Source organism: Larimichthys crocea, chromosome XIII (genome assembly GCF_000972845.2).
Source record: "Larimichthys crocea isolate SSNF chromosome XIII, L_crocea_2.0, whole genome shotgun sequence".
In the NCBI taxonomy this organism is placed as follows: Eukaryota; Metazoa; Chordata; class Actinopteri; family Sciaenidae; genus Larimichthys; species Larimichthys crocea.
In genome coordinates, this window is record NC_040023.1 from 35,958,608 (window position 1) to 35,973,106 (window position 14,499).

The 14,499-nt window shown below is 45.0% G+C and overlaps 2 protein-coding genes across 2 annotated transcripts in view; one reads left to right on the forward strand and one right to left on the reverse strand.

The window, feature by feature from the left end:
* Positions 1-6,352, forward strand: eaf1 (ELL associated factor 1). Its single transcript, XM_019274335.2, has 6 exons — positions 1-453; positions 1,938-2,032; positions 2,141-2,277; positions 2,534-2,706; positions 2,818-3,039; positions 3,125-6,352. Exons 1-6 carry the CDS (start codon positions 351-353, stop codon positions 3,172-3,174), a joined length of 780 nt encoding a protein of 259 aa, XP_019129880.2. The 5' UTR covers positions 1-350; the 3' UTR covers positions 3,175-6,352.
* The window catches only part of bmper (BMP binding endothelial regulator), a 24,728-nt gene continuing 16,498 nt past the window's right edge, over positions 6,270-14,499 (reverse strand). Inside the window, exons 5-16 of the mRNA XM_019274334.2 lie at positions 14,317-14,407; positions 14,149-14,231; positions 13,362-13,461; positions 13,152-13,261; positions 12,913-13,047; positions 12,610-12,714; positions 10,269-10,314; positions 9,504-9,673; positions 9,179-9,380; positions 8,694-9,036; positions 8,446-8,576; positions 6,270-8,345 (exon numbers count right to left, since the gene is read on the reverse strand). Of these exons, the coding sequence (XP_019129879.1) occupies positions 8,164-8,345; positions 8,446-8,576; positions 8,694-9,036; positions 9,179-9,380; positions 9,504-9,673; positions 10,269-10,314; positions 12,610-12,714; positions 12,913-13,047; positions 13,152-13,261; positions 13,362-13,461; positions 14,149-14,231; positions 14,317-14,407 (1,698 nt within the window). The 3' untranslated portion in view covers positions 6,270-8,163. The remainder of the gene's footprint in view (positions 8,346-8,445; positions 8,577-8,693; positions 9,037-9,178; positions 9,381-9,503; positions 9,674-10,268; positions 10,315-12,609; positions 12,715-12,912; positions 13,048-13,151; positions 13,262-13,361; positions 13,462-14,148; positions 14,232-14,316; positions 14,408-14,499) is intronic.

A 14,499-nucleotide genomic window follows, 5' to 3' on the forward strand; every position in this document is an offset into this window, starting at 1 on the left:
CGGCTCACTAAAAAGAACCGAACTCCCCGTCACTAGTCCGTTGAGCTCCACTTTGTTTCTTTGACGTCGCTCGGTACCTGCTGAATAACAACATTAAATATCATCACTTTTAATCTTATGATTTATTTGTTGCCAGATTTTTATATTTCATTATAAAATCAGAGTCAGCTACGACGTAACGTAACGTGGGAGTGACGTAAGGGATGTTATGCTAACGGTTAGCCTGCAGGAGCTAACTTAGTGTCACAGTGACTTGTTGTTGTTTTTTAACCTCCCTGAAACTCACAGATGAGTTTATCCTCCGCGGGCTGGTCTACATCAATGTGAGTCTGTTCTTTATGTGCTGAGACATGAACGGGAGCTCGAACCCGCTGCTGGACAAAGAGGAACACGTCCTGAAGCTCGGAGAGAGCTTCGAGAAGAGGCCGAAGTCCTCGTTCCACACCATCAGATGTGAGTGATGGGCTGGGGACAGGGACAGGGTTAGGGTTGTTGTTGTTAGTGTTGTTGTTAGTGTTAGTGTTGTTAGTGTTAGTGTTGTTAGTGTTAGTGTTGTTGGTGATGGTGATAGTGTTGGTGTGAGTGCTGCTGCTGCTGTTGTTGTTGTTTCTCTTGTTGCTGCTGCTGTTGTTGTTAGTGTTAGTGCTGCTGTTGTTGTTGTTGTTAGTGTTGTTTCTCTTGTTGCTCTTGTTGTTGTAGTGTTAGTGCTGCTGCTGTTGTTGTTAGTGTTAGTGCTGCTGTTGTTGTTGTTAGTGTTAGTGCTGTTGTTGTTGTTGTTGTTGTTAGTGTTGTTTCTCTTGTTGCTCTTGTTGTTGTAGTGTTAGTGCTGCTGCTGCTGTTGTTGTTGTTTCTCTTGTTGTTGTTGTTGTTTCTCTTGTTGTCGTTGTTGTTGTTGCTGTTGTTTCTCTTGTTGTTGTTTCTCTTGTTGTTGTTGTTGTTGTTGTTGTTGTGTTCTCTCAGCTGTTGTGGGATCAGTCAGTCTGTCTCTGACACAGTCAATGAAGGTTTGATTTGCATATGTAAATATCGTCACACTCACTGTTTCCCGGGTTACAGCATCATTTGGAGGGTTTTATACCAACATGTGTTTCATTAAGTTTCTTATTTAAACATGTTTCAGCCCCTTGAACAGAACAGAGACCCCCACACGTGTCACACTTATAATAACTTTAATATTTACTTTATTCACCTTTTATTTCAGAAACGTCAGTTTTGTCGTCGAGTGTGTTGAGAGACACAAACAATCGGCTGTGCCTCCCTAATCTCACCTTTGGTATCTTAAACATCATTTAAACAGTTTGCTGATTATTTTAGAAATAAATCTCACCTTCTCTCTCAGGATAACTAATAACTGATTAAGGATCTACATTAAAGGATGAGGATGTTCAGTATTTTTTGTTGTCAACAGATCCTATGAAACACAGACTTAAGACCCCCTGACTTAAACTATATGAAGGAGAACATGATGCTGCATGCTGCTATTACCTGCCCATACCTGTTGGCTGAACGTGCACTTACAGCCAACTAGTTTGACTAGTTCAACACAAAAAAAAAAATCACTTTATTGACTCTAAATATTTAGTTCAGATCTCTGAGTTTTGTTCCTTCTTCCTCTGTGTTTACCAGGTGTGACCTTTTCTCAGATGAACAGGTGTGTACAGGTAGTTAGTGGTGCTGTTTTGATTGATTCAGGTTGATTGAGTCAGTGCAAAGTATTTTAAATCTGCATATTGTGCTATGAATATGCATAACTACCTCCCTCTACTGGTTGAAACTTGGCTATTGCATTGGTGATTTTGCTTTTGGCTGAGTTTCACCTACCTCAGGTTAAGCTCAGTTAGTTCTGACTACCTGTCTGTCAGTCTGACGGGCGTTTTCTTCCGTGCAGAGCCGTGACGTCTTACGATTAACATCCACCCATTGTCCGTCCTTTTCAGATGACTTCAAACCAGCATCTATTGACACGAGCTGTGAGGGAGAGCTGCAAGTTGGGAAAGGAGATGAAGTTACTATAACGTTACCTCACATCCCGGTAAGAATGTCTGCCTTTGTTTTTGTAATCAAACAGCTAAAACATGAAAAATGAAAAAGTTCAAGTCAACACGGACGGAGTTGATTCAGACTGTTGTTGTCCTTCCAGGGCTCGACGCCTCCCATGACGGTGTTCAAAGGAAACAAGCGTCCGTACCAGAAGGACTGCGTGCTCATCATCAACCATGACACCGGGGAGTTCGTACTGGAGAAGCTGAGCAGCAGCATCCAGGTCAAGAAAACCAGGTGAGAGTTCAGATAAATTCATATTAAATAGACTTTTAAATTACTGAGACATCTGACGTTACATTGAAAGTTGCCATGATCTGAAACTGTTCCCACATCTGTGGCTCCATCTTTTGGTCATTGTTTATTACTACATCAGGGTGGAACCTTACGTAGCTCCCTCAAGATGATATTCTTGTGGTTCAGGTCGATCGAGAACACGTGAAGATAAGAGAGGACTCACAATCGGTACGTCGGCTTTGTGTGTGTGTTTCAGGGCGGAGGGCAGCAGTAAGATCCAGGCCCGGATCGAGCAGCAGTCAGTCCGGTCCACCCAGCCCAGCTCTCAGTTCCGGGCTCCCACTAAACCCGGAGCCGGGGTCAAGACCTCCCCATCTCCTTCTAAGGATAATCCCTCCCCAGAACCTCAGCTCGACGACATCAAGAGAGGTAAGGAGGTCCAGCCATGACCAAACTTAATCATCACACATGGAGCGCAGCATATATTACTTTCATACGTGTCACTTAGAGTCTTATTGTTAACCCTGCTGCCGTTCACAGAGCTGCGAGCCGAGGTGGAGGTGATCGAGCAGATGAGCAGCAGCGGCAGCAGCAGCTCCTCCGACTCAGCCAGCGCCTCGGGGAGCGGCGACGACAGCAGCAGCAGTGACGCCGAACACGACGCTCCCCGACCGCTCAGCCAGACCTCCCCAAACCGCCACCCCATGGCCAACGGAGGAGCCGACCGGCAGCAGGGCAACAACCAGCTCATGAACACACTACGTGAGTATCTCCTGACCCTGACACTGTGGACTGCTCCGTGACTGCTTTCTGAATCAGTGAGTGTAAACATTGTCTGTCTTCACAGGAAACGACCTGCAGCTCAGCGAATCGGGCAGCGACAGTGACGACGACTGAACTCCCTGCTGTCTCTCTCTCTCCACACTCCTCCTCCACCTCCTCCACCTTTCTGCCTGGTTCACTTGTTCCTTTGCTGTGATAGCTGACCCCAGCTGTATATCTCGGTTTGACTGTATTTTTATTTGAGTATATCCTTAAAGCTGGCCAGAGTGTATTTTTTATTAGATGTATATTTTGTTTTGTATAGCAAAACTTTAGGAAAAAGAAACTTTTACTTGAGAGGTTTGGAAGATTCTATATTAGAGTGCACATACATATTTTCTGTACTTAGAGCAGCTAGTTTTATCTACTTGTATCATTTGTTTTTTTGCGTTGAAGAGATCTCGTTCTCTCGTCTCGTCTTGTGGTCTGTCAGAGAAGGTCGTGGGAAGCCTCTCCGTGTTTTTATCGGTTCGCTAAGAATACAAAAGTTTCAGTATTGCGCAGATACTCTGCATGAGCAACGGATCAGAGACAGAAACGTCAGTTTGGTAATAACTGATTAAAGTCAAGCTTGACGATCTACATTAAAGGATGAGGATGTTCAGTATTTTTTGTTGTCAACAAATCCCATGAAAAGACCAACACAGACCGTCTGTTTGGCTCTGGATCTGTAGTTACGTTTCCATCAAACACTTTCAGGATAGTACACTTTAAACCGAGACCTAACCCCGCGAGGTACATGGACCTAAAAACTCCGAGATCTGTTTTGCGTTTCCAATGCAGACAGTACACATGTAGGGTGGGTTGTTAGTGTCGGGCTTTGGGGCTGTTAACTCAAAACAGACAAGACTAAAAGACAAGTGCTAAACTTGTCCTCTCCTCCGCCTACAACAAGGACACACATGGCAGGTTTCAGTCTTTTCCTGGGATTTGTTGGCATTAAGAAAAACAGTTGTCTAATTACACAGGAATTAAGCTAAATTCACTTTCAGGTTGCTGTTTTCTAATGATTTTACTTCAGGGTTTTGGCATTACGAGTTCAAGATAGTTGTTTAGAGATGATTAGTGATTTGGATTTCTGAAATCTAGTGTTACATAGCGTATTATGTACAATTTTAGAGTTTGACGTTGCAGATGTTTAAAGCTGCATTTAGTGATTTTTTTTTTCCACCACTAGGGGACAGTAAAGACACAAAAACAAACTCACAGAAACACTAACCCTGCTGTTATGGCTCACAACAGTTGAATGTAATTGGCTCTGGTTTGGCGTCCACCAACTCCTGAGGAAAACACCTGGCTGTAGGCGCTGATGAGAGCCAAGAAAAGTAGCCAACAAACAGAGGAGGAAGTCAGCTGTAATCTGTTACTACAAACTGTGTGTGTAGGTATCGCCTCCATTGCTTCCTTCCTTTATCATCTTTGCACTGACTCAGTGACAGTAACATAATTCGGTCATTAATCAGTTAAATTAATCAAAGTAGGGTCTGTATTTGAAGCATGGAGATCACAGTGATTCCAAAATTTCACATATTTTTTTTTCTGGAACCGACATCTGGACCCAACCTGGAGCTAAACTGTGGAGGATTATGTCCAGAGAGATTTATCTTCCTATTATTTCTTTTCCACAGTTCGTTTCAGGTTTGTTGCGTCAGTTGTGTGTCAGTGTTTTCACACAGAGAGTATCTTACTCCTGATCCCATATTATTATAGGAGCATTCCATGCCTTACAGCGGTTCAGTTTGGAAACGAAGGTGAATGTGTCATTTTTCTGAAAATGCCAAAGAGTTGGAACTGCCCCTCATCCCGTGCGCGCACACACACACACACATGTCGCTGCGTACATGTATTCATTTTGTTTTTATCTGACACTGTGTCGTGTCGTTGAAGTTGTTGATCGTTCCCCCCGTCTGCAGGACTGAATATATTGTGCAGTATAACGTTATTAATGCAACAGCTCACAGTCAGAAACACAGCTGAAGAGTTTCATTACAAAATGCCAAGACTTGATTTCAGTTCGTTTGTTTATCGCTCAATAACGAACTGATAATTTTACGAAATGTTGTCCCTTATTCTCCTGTACGTGTCAGGTCAGGACAAACTATTGCAACATTGTAAAACATGTTATTCCAACACAACTGCAACCTGTGTGAAAACACCTGCATGTGTTTGAAACATACAAAATATCACACACGTCATTGGCAGCTTAAATCCAAAAACAGCCATTTCAATTGGACACCTGCTCCTATAAACAAATTCTGGCAAAGATTAATTTAAAGTATGAAACAACAAAATGTTTTCTGCCTTTCAAAGTTCATCTACATTTTAAATTATTTATTTTGGTGGCATTTTGAAACGAAACCCTTCAGGCACACGTCAGATTCACTTTGCTGTCATACGACGTGTAGCTGTTGTTGTTGTTGTTGGTGTTTTATATCGCAGCTGTGTTTCTCAAAAGCGTCTTTAGACGAGGTTCGTCTTGTCTTTGCAGAACAGAGCAGAGATGGTCGTGAGTTATAAGATGTAAACGGTTACTGACCTACCACACAGTACTCCTCAGAACCATAACAGTTTTAAATATCCTGAGTTTATTGAGGAAACTAAGTATCTGCAATTATGGGCGATTAGTTTTTAGGGATGCACGATATGAATTTTGCCTCTCATTAGTGATAATTTTACATTTTAAGATTTAAAAAAGAAAGTTTCTAACCTAAAGTTTCTGCAGACCTGACGGTAGGAAATATTAAGATGTAGTGAGCACGGGATAATTAAATATTTTATAGCTGATCACTGTTGACAAAAACAAAGAACAGACTCTTCAAATGTTCATTTATTTTCCATCAGACAACTTCACAAACATACTTTCATAAAACATAAAACCTATTCATCATAAATTCAAAATAAATTATTCCTGACCGATAATTTATCTGCTACAATTTTATCATCAGAATAATAATCTAAATTTTCCTTTATCAACAGATAATTGATCTGTCCTGATTCATATCGTGCATCCCTAATTAGCCCGTCACGTGTCGTCCTCCTCGGTTTTTAAGCTTGTGGATGTATTGTTGAATGAAGCAGGTGGATGCTCAAGTTACATTTTCCACTTTGGTGTTTTCCCTCTGAAATCTGTAACACACACTGAATGGACTTTGTTGTATTTGGTGCTTTAGTTCTCATGTTTTTGTTGCTACGTTCATGTGAAATATGTTTGTACAAATTTGAAGTGTATTAAAAGGGTGCGGATGTATTTAAAGTGGATGATTCGATGTGTTGATGGTTGTGAATTTAGACCACACAGAGTCGTGAGGTGGCTCACGAGCGATGCTCCCTCTCCTCATTCATTCTCTGTGTCGCCTCAGTCTCTCTCAAACAAATGTACACAGATCGCTCGTCGTTTTTCCGGGACACCTACAACCACAGCGCTCGATTTGGTCTGAGCTCGGCCTCAGAGGTTACAGAGAAGCTACAGAGTGCAACCACAAGTCAGTGTGGATGTCACATGGGGACCGCAATAACTGGTCAGCTTGGTGAAGTGAAGTCAATATTGAGCAGGTTAAAGAATGGTTAGTCTTTCTCTCTGTCACTCTCTTTCACAGCGGTTGCACAGCAACAGTATCTCATTCAGTAAAGAGACGAGGTGAGCCGACTGTCACTCAAACTAAAAAAATACCTGAAAATAATGTTCCAGCTTTGTATTTTTTAACTTTAACCATTTTTTGTTTTACCACGTAATACAAAGATATATTTCGGGGGTCACATATTCAATGGAAGAGTGATTTTCCCGTTCTTGGATCATTTTTAGGAGCCTGACAGGGTAAAAACAGTATTTAAGCTACACTAAATAAACTATTTTTCCACGACGGAAATCATAATCAGATTAAAGGCGCGTGTTTTGCTCAAAGGTACAAGAAACCGCCTCCAGCTTTCCACCTCCAGACGTCTCCGGGATCTGAACCTGCAACCTTTGGGTCAGACTTTCTTCTCCCGACAATACTGAAGAAAGTAAAGACAGCAGTCAGGATTGAACTTCGATAAAAGATTATATTGCTGGTCTTAAATAATTAATCGTCAAGTGAAACATATGCTTTCGATGAACACCTTCAGTTTGATACGAACCACAACAACCTGTACACTGAGCAGAACACAATACAGTACTTTTTCCCTGCGATGGTGCAACAACTGAGTCACATTTGGGCATTTCTCTTCAAACAGTAACACAAAAGTACACAACAAATACATAAATAGCTTTTGTTTCCCTTTAAATCATTTATAACGCAATTATATTCATGATTCTGGCTCTTGCTACGACATGTCATTTGACCGATATATAAATTAACATCAACAACAAATAATAATAATAATAATTAGAATAATAATAATATAAAAGCTGTCTGTCTTTCATATAAATCTGGCTAGCTTACAGTATGAAATGATGGAATAGAGATCAAGAGGACAGTTTGATATGATGCGTCAGAGTTTCTCTGCGTCCGATCTCCGTATTCCAAATGCAGATGCTCAGTTTCCCACTTCAGAGTGTTTGTGAGAGACATTTGGGCGCCATGTTGGCTCAAAACACGAGTCCACTTAGCCCAAATTGTTTCCTGAGGGTCCGTGGCAGCGTGGACAAACGTTCCTCAGACGGTGGAGACGGTGAAATCTCGAAAAAAATGGGGCCCTGAGGTTTTTCTTTTTTCTTTTTTTTGGGTGGGGGGAGTTCAATTCTTCCTCTACAAGACTGAAATTAGTGCCTCCGGTGGTGGTGACTGGTATCGTGTCAGTACATGACATAACGAGGACAAGAAGCTGAATGAAAGGTGGCGAGGATCAGCCTCCAATCCACCGAGTTTCCCTTCGGTCCGTCACTGCAGCTTTTATCTATAACCCTCTAAGTCACTGCACCGCTTCCTTGCGTACATTTGGACCCTGAGTACCTCGTCGCATCGACTTCTGTGTCCTCCCAAACTCGTCTCGGCTTCTTTGGGCCCTCCCCCTGAGTGTGATGCTATAAATGACCATCCCTAACCGAGCCCTCCCCTCCCCTCCCTCCCACGTGGCTCACAAGGGTCACCGTCCGGGGCAGGCTATGGGTTTGATGCAGCGTCCTTGGAACAACACCAGGTTAGCGGGGCAGTGGCAGCCGGCCACACAGGGCTTATGGCACGGTCCGATCTCGTTCCAGTTGTCGCAGGTTTTGGTGCAGCCTGGCCCGCATGTGTCGTAAACGGCGCCATGTTTACACTGGGTGGCTGAAGGGAGGGAAGAGAAGGTAAAGAATGTAAAAATCGGTATATCTACGTGTGTGACGCAACATCTTTAAGAGTTTAGGTCCTGGGCACCATCACTCACCCATACAGGCGGTGTCGGCCTTCCAGAGGACGGGTACTCCCTCCCTCTCGCAGGCTCGGCTGTAGGCGATGAAGGACTCACAGTAGCAGTTTTTATGGACCGGACACTCACACATGTCCGTCACACACGACCTACAGAGAGCAGGAAGATATTACAGACTTCATCGATGGGCAACAACTTGTGCAACCTGTATCCCTAACAAACCCTCTAAGAGTTGTTTTGTACCAAACAGTTTTCAGTCCTCTAACCTGTAGAACGGGGCGAAGTCGACCACACGGTGGCACTTCTGAAACTCCCACGACTTTATCTTCTGGCACTCCCGATGAGCGCGGAATTTCACTTTGACGCTGCCGGGGCAGAGGAAGGACGTGGGCCGGCGAGGCGGAGGCTGCTGGGAGCAAACCTCGTTTCCCTCGACTCGCCACGACTCGGCAAACTCGTCCACGTCGAACTTGAACAGGCCGTCGCCTCCCATCGTGTCGTCGCGCTTGTGCCCGTTGTAGTTGCCGCAAAGGCCGCAGAGGCGTCCACGCAGGTGGGGGGCGGCCACGACCTCCACGAAACTGTCGCCATCCCATGTGATCTCCAGACCTGCAGGAGGAGGTGGAGGAATGTTGGATTGTGATTCATTCAGACAATATTTCTCAACAAACCAAACAGAGGTAAGTGTGTTTTATGTGTTTAGAGGTCAGAGACAAAGAGATGTAAGATATTATGATGCATGCGCGCTGACCTGCAATGGTGGTGAGTTTGAGCAGGTATCCGTCCAGGTCGATGTGCACCCCGGGGCCGTGGTAGGGCAGTGCGATGCGGGTGCCGTTCCTCCGGACTGTCAGGTGCTGGTGGAGACTGAGGATCAGACCTCCCAGTCTGATCTCCACGGACTGAGTCCAGGAAAAGGAACGAGTGCGCCGAGCGTCGTTCTTCACTAACACCTGAAAGAAACGGAAAATACACGTCTTAGATTTTTAGACGAGCCCAGCCTTGTACATACATCGCAGCTGTTGGAGCAGCTTTTTTCTTTAAAGGCTGTGAGGTGAGTTAAACTTCTGTCCTACCATGAAGCTGGAATCTGGGCTGTTGATGTTGATGTTGTTTCCCGGTCCTCCAGAGGGGGCGCCGCCACAATCACGAGTCAGTACGTACTGACAGGTTCCCTGAAAGTTAAAGGTCCTGCCGTCGAAGGTGTTGTAGTGAGGGTCGCCAAAGACCGTGCATACACCCGGCTCTGCAGAGGAAGGACGGACAAAGAGGGGTTAAAATAGCTGCTTTTGAACTTAGATGCTTTGAATACCAACGTTGTGATATCAAAGAGGAAAAACCCGAAATTCAAGAGTTTAAAAAGGATACAAGTCGATGCCTGACAGCCAGCAGCAAAGAGGATAATTAATGATAAACGGTGAAATAGAAGGCACTAATCTGACTCACTCAGAAGTGGATCTGCGGTGCGGTGAAACGTCTGCTCTACCAGATGAGCTAAGCTAAAGGTTTATGAAGTCTTTGTAGACCTTAAATGGACCTTAAATGGTACATTACTGCCACTTTTGTTGACTTTTGCTGCAGGTCACAGCCAGAAACCAAAGTAAAATGACCCGAGGGCAAACCACAGTCTGGACAGAAGTTCATGGGAAACGCTGGACGGGGATTTGTTTTCATTACCCTGAAGAGGGATGATTCATAGATTTCCCTTTATTTAAATTACCTTGCTAAATATCACTCAACACAAATAAGAAAAAGCCTGACGCGCCCTTCGAGTCTTTGATCGTTCATGTGTGAATTCTCTGGACGAGAAGAAGCTGCAGGGTCGAGAGGGACTTACTCACTTTCAGTGCAAACCGGACAGCAGCCGGTCCTGTTCAGGATCTTATTCTGCAAGAGAAAGAGGCGGAGACACGCGGCGTTAGAAGCCCTCTCTGAGGGATTCATAAAGGATGGCAGAACATCTGAACACGCAGAGTGATGAAAGCAAAACAAAAGCTTTGACAGAATGCAGAGTTCAGTCTCATTTGCACTGATAAAGATAGCATGTGACGTGAAGTGAAACACACTTTTCCCAGAGCAAATAAACAATTCGAAATGACAGTTAGGCGCTCCAAAAAAATCTGGTTGACGTCCGCCAAAGATCAGCTACAAACGGGCTCCATGTTTCCACATTTCGTTGGCTGAATTAACGGTTCTGGTTTCGTGCTGTCATTCAAACAGACGGAATAGAAATGAAATGAAAAGATAGGAACGGAGGAAAAAGTTTGACAAGTTCACAGTCAAACCAGGACGACCACAGAGACACAGATACTCCGACTTCAACCGCTGAACTCTGTCTGTGTAACAGGAAACTCTGCATGTGTGTGTGTGTGTGTGTGTGTGTACAGTATGTTTCAACTTCCATCAGAGGTGCAGATCAGAGGACTCTTTCACACACTTAGTTTTTGTTGCCTCAGGGAAGCCCTTCACACACACACACACACACACACACACACACACACAGACACACACACACCACTCATCTGTCATCACATAGAGACGTTCTCCGTACACTCAATACGCACTCCAGAGTCCTAACCTCTGCACAAAGGGCAATTTCTCTCTTTGAAGAGGGCTGCCTTTTGACAAACCGAGGACACACACACACACTCTTTCTCTCACTCTCTAACGTACACACACACACACACACACACACACACACACACACACACACACACACACACACACACACACACACACACAGTGACAGAGATTGGTTTTCAGGGGCCTAAATATAGGGAACCTCTTCTTTGCTGTCACTCAAACGTCACACAGACAAAAAGCTGTTCAGAGACACTCTGTCTCCAAAGGGACGCTCACACTGCCGACCTGCCGCTGACCGCAGGATGACGGCATGGGAGAGTGTGTGTGTGTGTGTGTGTGTGTGTGTGTGTGTTGTAGAGTGTTGAGGTGGGCTGTGGCGACCTCATGATAACGCGGGGCAGGTGTTTGTGATTATCTCCGACACATCGATGCAGAGGAAACTTTTCTCATACAAATTTTAATCATGTGATTGATGATGAGTGTATGTGGATGTGGAGTGCGACCAGTTCTCATGTTGCACTACGTTCCAGCTTTCCTCCATCATGTTGATGCTGCACTGGCTTGTAATGGGTGAATATGGTGCCTCTGTCATTTGTACGTCTGTCTTTGCACGATGTAATGAGTGGGAGGCCTGTGTCGTGCCAGAACCTGAGCTGGACAATGTAACCAGGCTCAGCAGCTGCTGCATGGCGGAGGCAAAGCGAGGTTTTACTGTACGAGAAGGTTTAAAGAGAAGTCAGGATGTTTTCATAAGAAATATTAACACATGCAGCAAGAGGAACTATATGAAGATACTAAACAACAGCAGCGAGTGACAGTGGAGACACTGAGGACCACCTACATCACCCCGCAGTCGCCCATTCTGACCACAAACAACAGGTGAGGGCTTGTTGTAACCGCTGGAAGCGTGTGAACTTGGACTGACGCCGACACCGGCTTTGACTGCGTGACCGCCAGCGGCTGGCGGTATGCGAGGAATCCACTCCATCACCCACCGGCCGACAGATGACCCCCGAGCCACCTCTGCGACAGGTGAACGCAACACAAACCTTCCTCCCGCAGCAGTTCCCACAGCGTTTGACAGCCAGCGCCACGCTTCAGCTGCGCGTAAAATCACTAATGCGCTAAAAGGGCTTCTTAGTGTTGAGGAGGAGAAACCCTGAGACATGAATCTGTCTTGTAAGGAATCAAACTAACCTGAATTGTGCTTGGAAAGAGAAAATTAAGTTCTAAAAATGTCTCTAATATATGAAAATAACTGAATTCTCTGCATAAACTGTAAATTAGCCATGTTTGAACCCTTTAGTCACCCTGTTTCTTTCAGAGTTCAGGTCTGGGTTCATTGATACTCTGTTTTTTTAGGTGAAGGGGTCGAATTTGAGTGAAACAGTTATGCCGCTCCGCCTGTAAATCAGAGGAGCGTCAGTGTTTTGAGGCGTCACGCATATGAAGTGCAGTTAGTCATGGGCTGTAAAGTGTGACTGTCAGACAGAGACAGAGCAGTGACGGAGACGGAGTCGGTAACGAGTTTCAAGTTGATCCACATCTTTGGTAAAACAGGATATGAGCTGGTGATTGGCTGGCAGGCCCGTCACTCACCGAGGGGCAGCTGGTGATTGGTACACACTGTTTGGGCCGACACTCGATGTTTCCTTTCACACAGGCGCAGAGAGTGCAGTTAACTGACGACCACATGTCTCCTTCCTGCAGAGCACAAGACAGATCCAGGATCAGAAGACAACCAGGTATGGATCCATCCATCCATCCATCCATCCATCCATCCATCCATCCATCCAACTAACTATAACTCATCCAACCATCGTCCATCTATCAACCGTTCATCCATCATTCTTCTGCCTGTCCATCCATACATTGGTTCATCTCTTCTCTCTGCTCTCTCACCCTGTAGATCTTGTTCCGGACTCTGCAGTACTTCACCTCCTCCACCTTCACGTAGGACAGACACTCCTCACAGCAGTGGTCACCGTGGCAAGTCCCCGGCCGGGAGCACTGCCGCTTGCACACCACCGTGGAATCCTGGGAACAAAGTGGTGGAATAAACTTCAGATACAGAAAACAACAGATAAATTCAGTGCTGTGATGATGGAGGAGACGGAGGAGTTTGACATCCAGGCTGTTACCTTGCAGGTGCAGGTGGTGCAGTTGTCGTGTAGGAAGCAAGTGCCGTTCTCGTAAACCTCGCTGTGGAACAGACAGCTTCCTAAAGACAGGTCGAACACCTTCCTCTGACCTGAAGGAGGAGGAGAGGAAAGGAAAGAAATGTTTATCAGTGTTCAACATAAAGATGGAAATTACAGCTGAAAACTCTGGTAACAGCGCTGGGTCTTTACCGAGACACCTGGGACAGCATTGTCCAGGTGGGGTGTGGCTGAGGTGGGCGGGACAGGAAAGGACAGGACACGCCTCCCTCATGCAGAGAGTCCGCCCTCCCTGAAACGACAGCGAAACACTGTTTGACTAACGTGAGGCGGTCGTTCATGCAGAGACTTCTCCTCTTTCTTCTTCTTTCTTCTTGCATCCCGTGAATTTAGATTCACGTTATGAAAAAGTCTGATAAGTGTTGGTTGGTCGGTTGGTTATTATATTTCTTTAATTCAATGAAAAGACCTGGATAATATAAAGGAAACTTAAAATAAATACTGTAACCCAGTCAGTCAGTTCGGCAGGTTTAACGTGCACGGACTAAAAATGAAATACAGCGTCGTCATATTCCTTCTGTAAATAAACATTTTTTATTTGTATGCTCAGACAAACAGCACAAGAATAACAAATAACACATTTCTGCACATAAATATACATTCACAATATTTTTGTACCAGTAAGGTGAACTATTCCACCTCTGTGTGTGTGTGTGTGTGTACGTGTTAACAAGCCTACAGGTCGCCCCAACAAGGTGCAAGCACATTAATGCTGTCATGTGTTTATGGACGTACCTGTAGGGTTTGTTAGTCTAATGGGGGAGGAGGCAGGTAGAGGATGTTGTTCCAACCAGATGTTTGTGACTCCCATGAGACTCCAAAACTAACTTATTTAGAGGAAAGAGGCCCGGCTCACAAACACTCAGCGTGTAAACACAACAGTGTGTGTGTGTGTGTGTGTGTGTGTGTGTGTACTCACAGTGCAGGTGCACTTGATGCAGGGTTTGCCTTCTGGACTGAACTCCTCCTTCTCCTTGTACAGGCGACCCTCGAAGATACAACCTGCAGGAAAAGAGAGACGACAAATGTTTTAACCACGTAGTTCACCTGAGACAATCCGGAGGCTTCAGACCGAGTGTGTACTCACTGGGGCAGGTGGGGCAGCACTTCTTGGGGTGGATTTTGGGGTTCTTGCAGTGGACGACACACTGGACCTCGGCCTCAGTGATGACACCTTCCTGTCACAACCAGCAGATAAAAGAATTTGTTCAGACTTTTGATGGTTAACGTTCATACCTCTCGTCTCATCTGTTTCTTTTTTACTTCCTCT

Coding starts and splice junctions, on each gene's coding strand:
- eaf1 (XM_019274335.2), top strand. CDS start 351: ATGAACGGGAGCTCGAACCCGCTGCTGGACAAAGAGGAACACGTCCTG. Junction 454..1,937: donor CTCGTTCCACACCATCAGAT/GTGAGTGATGGG, acceptor CGTCCTTTTCAG/ATGACTTCAAACCAGCATCT. Junction 2,033..2,140: donor TAACGTTACCTCACATCCCG/GTAAGAATGTCT, acceptor TTGTCCTTCCAG/GGCTCGACGCCTCCCATGAC.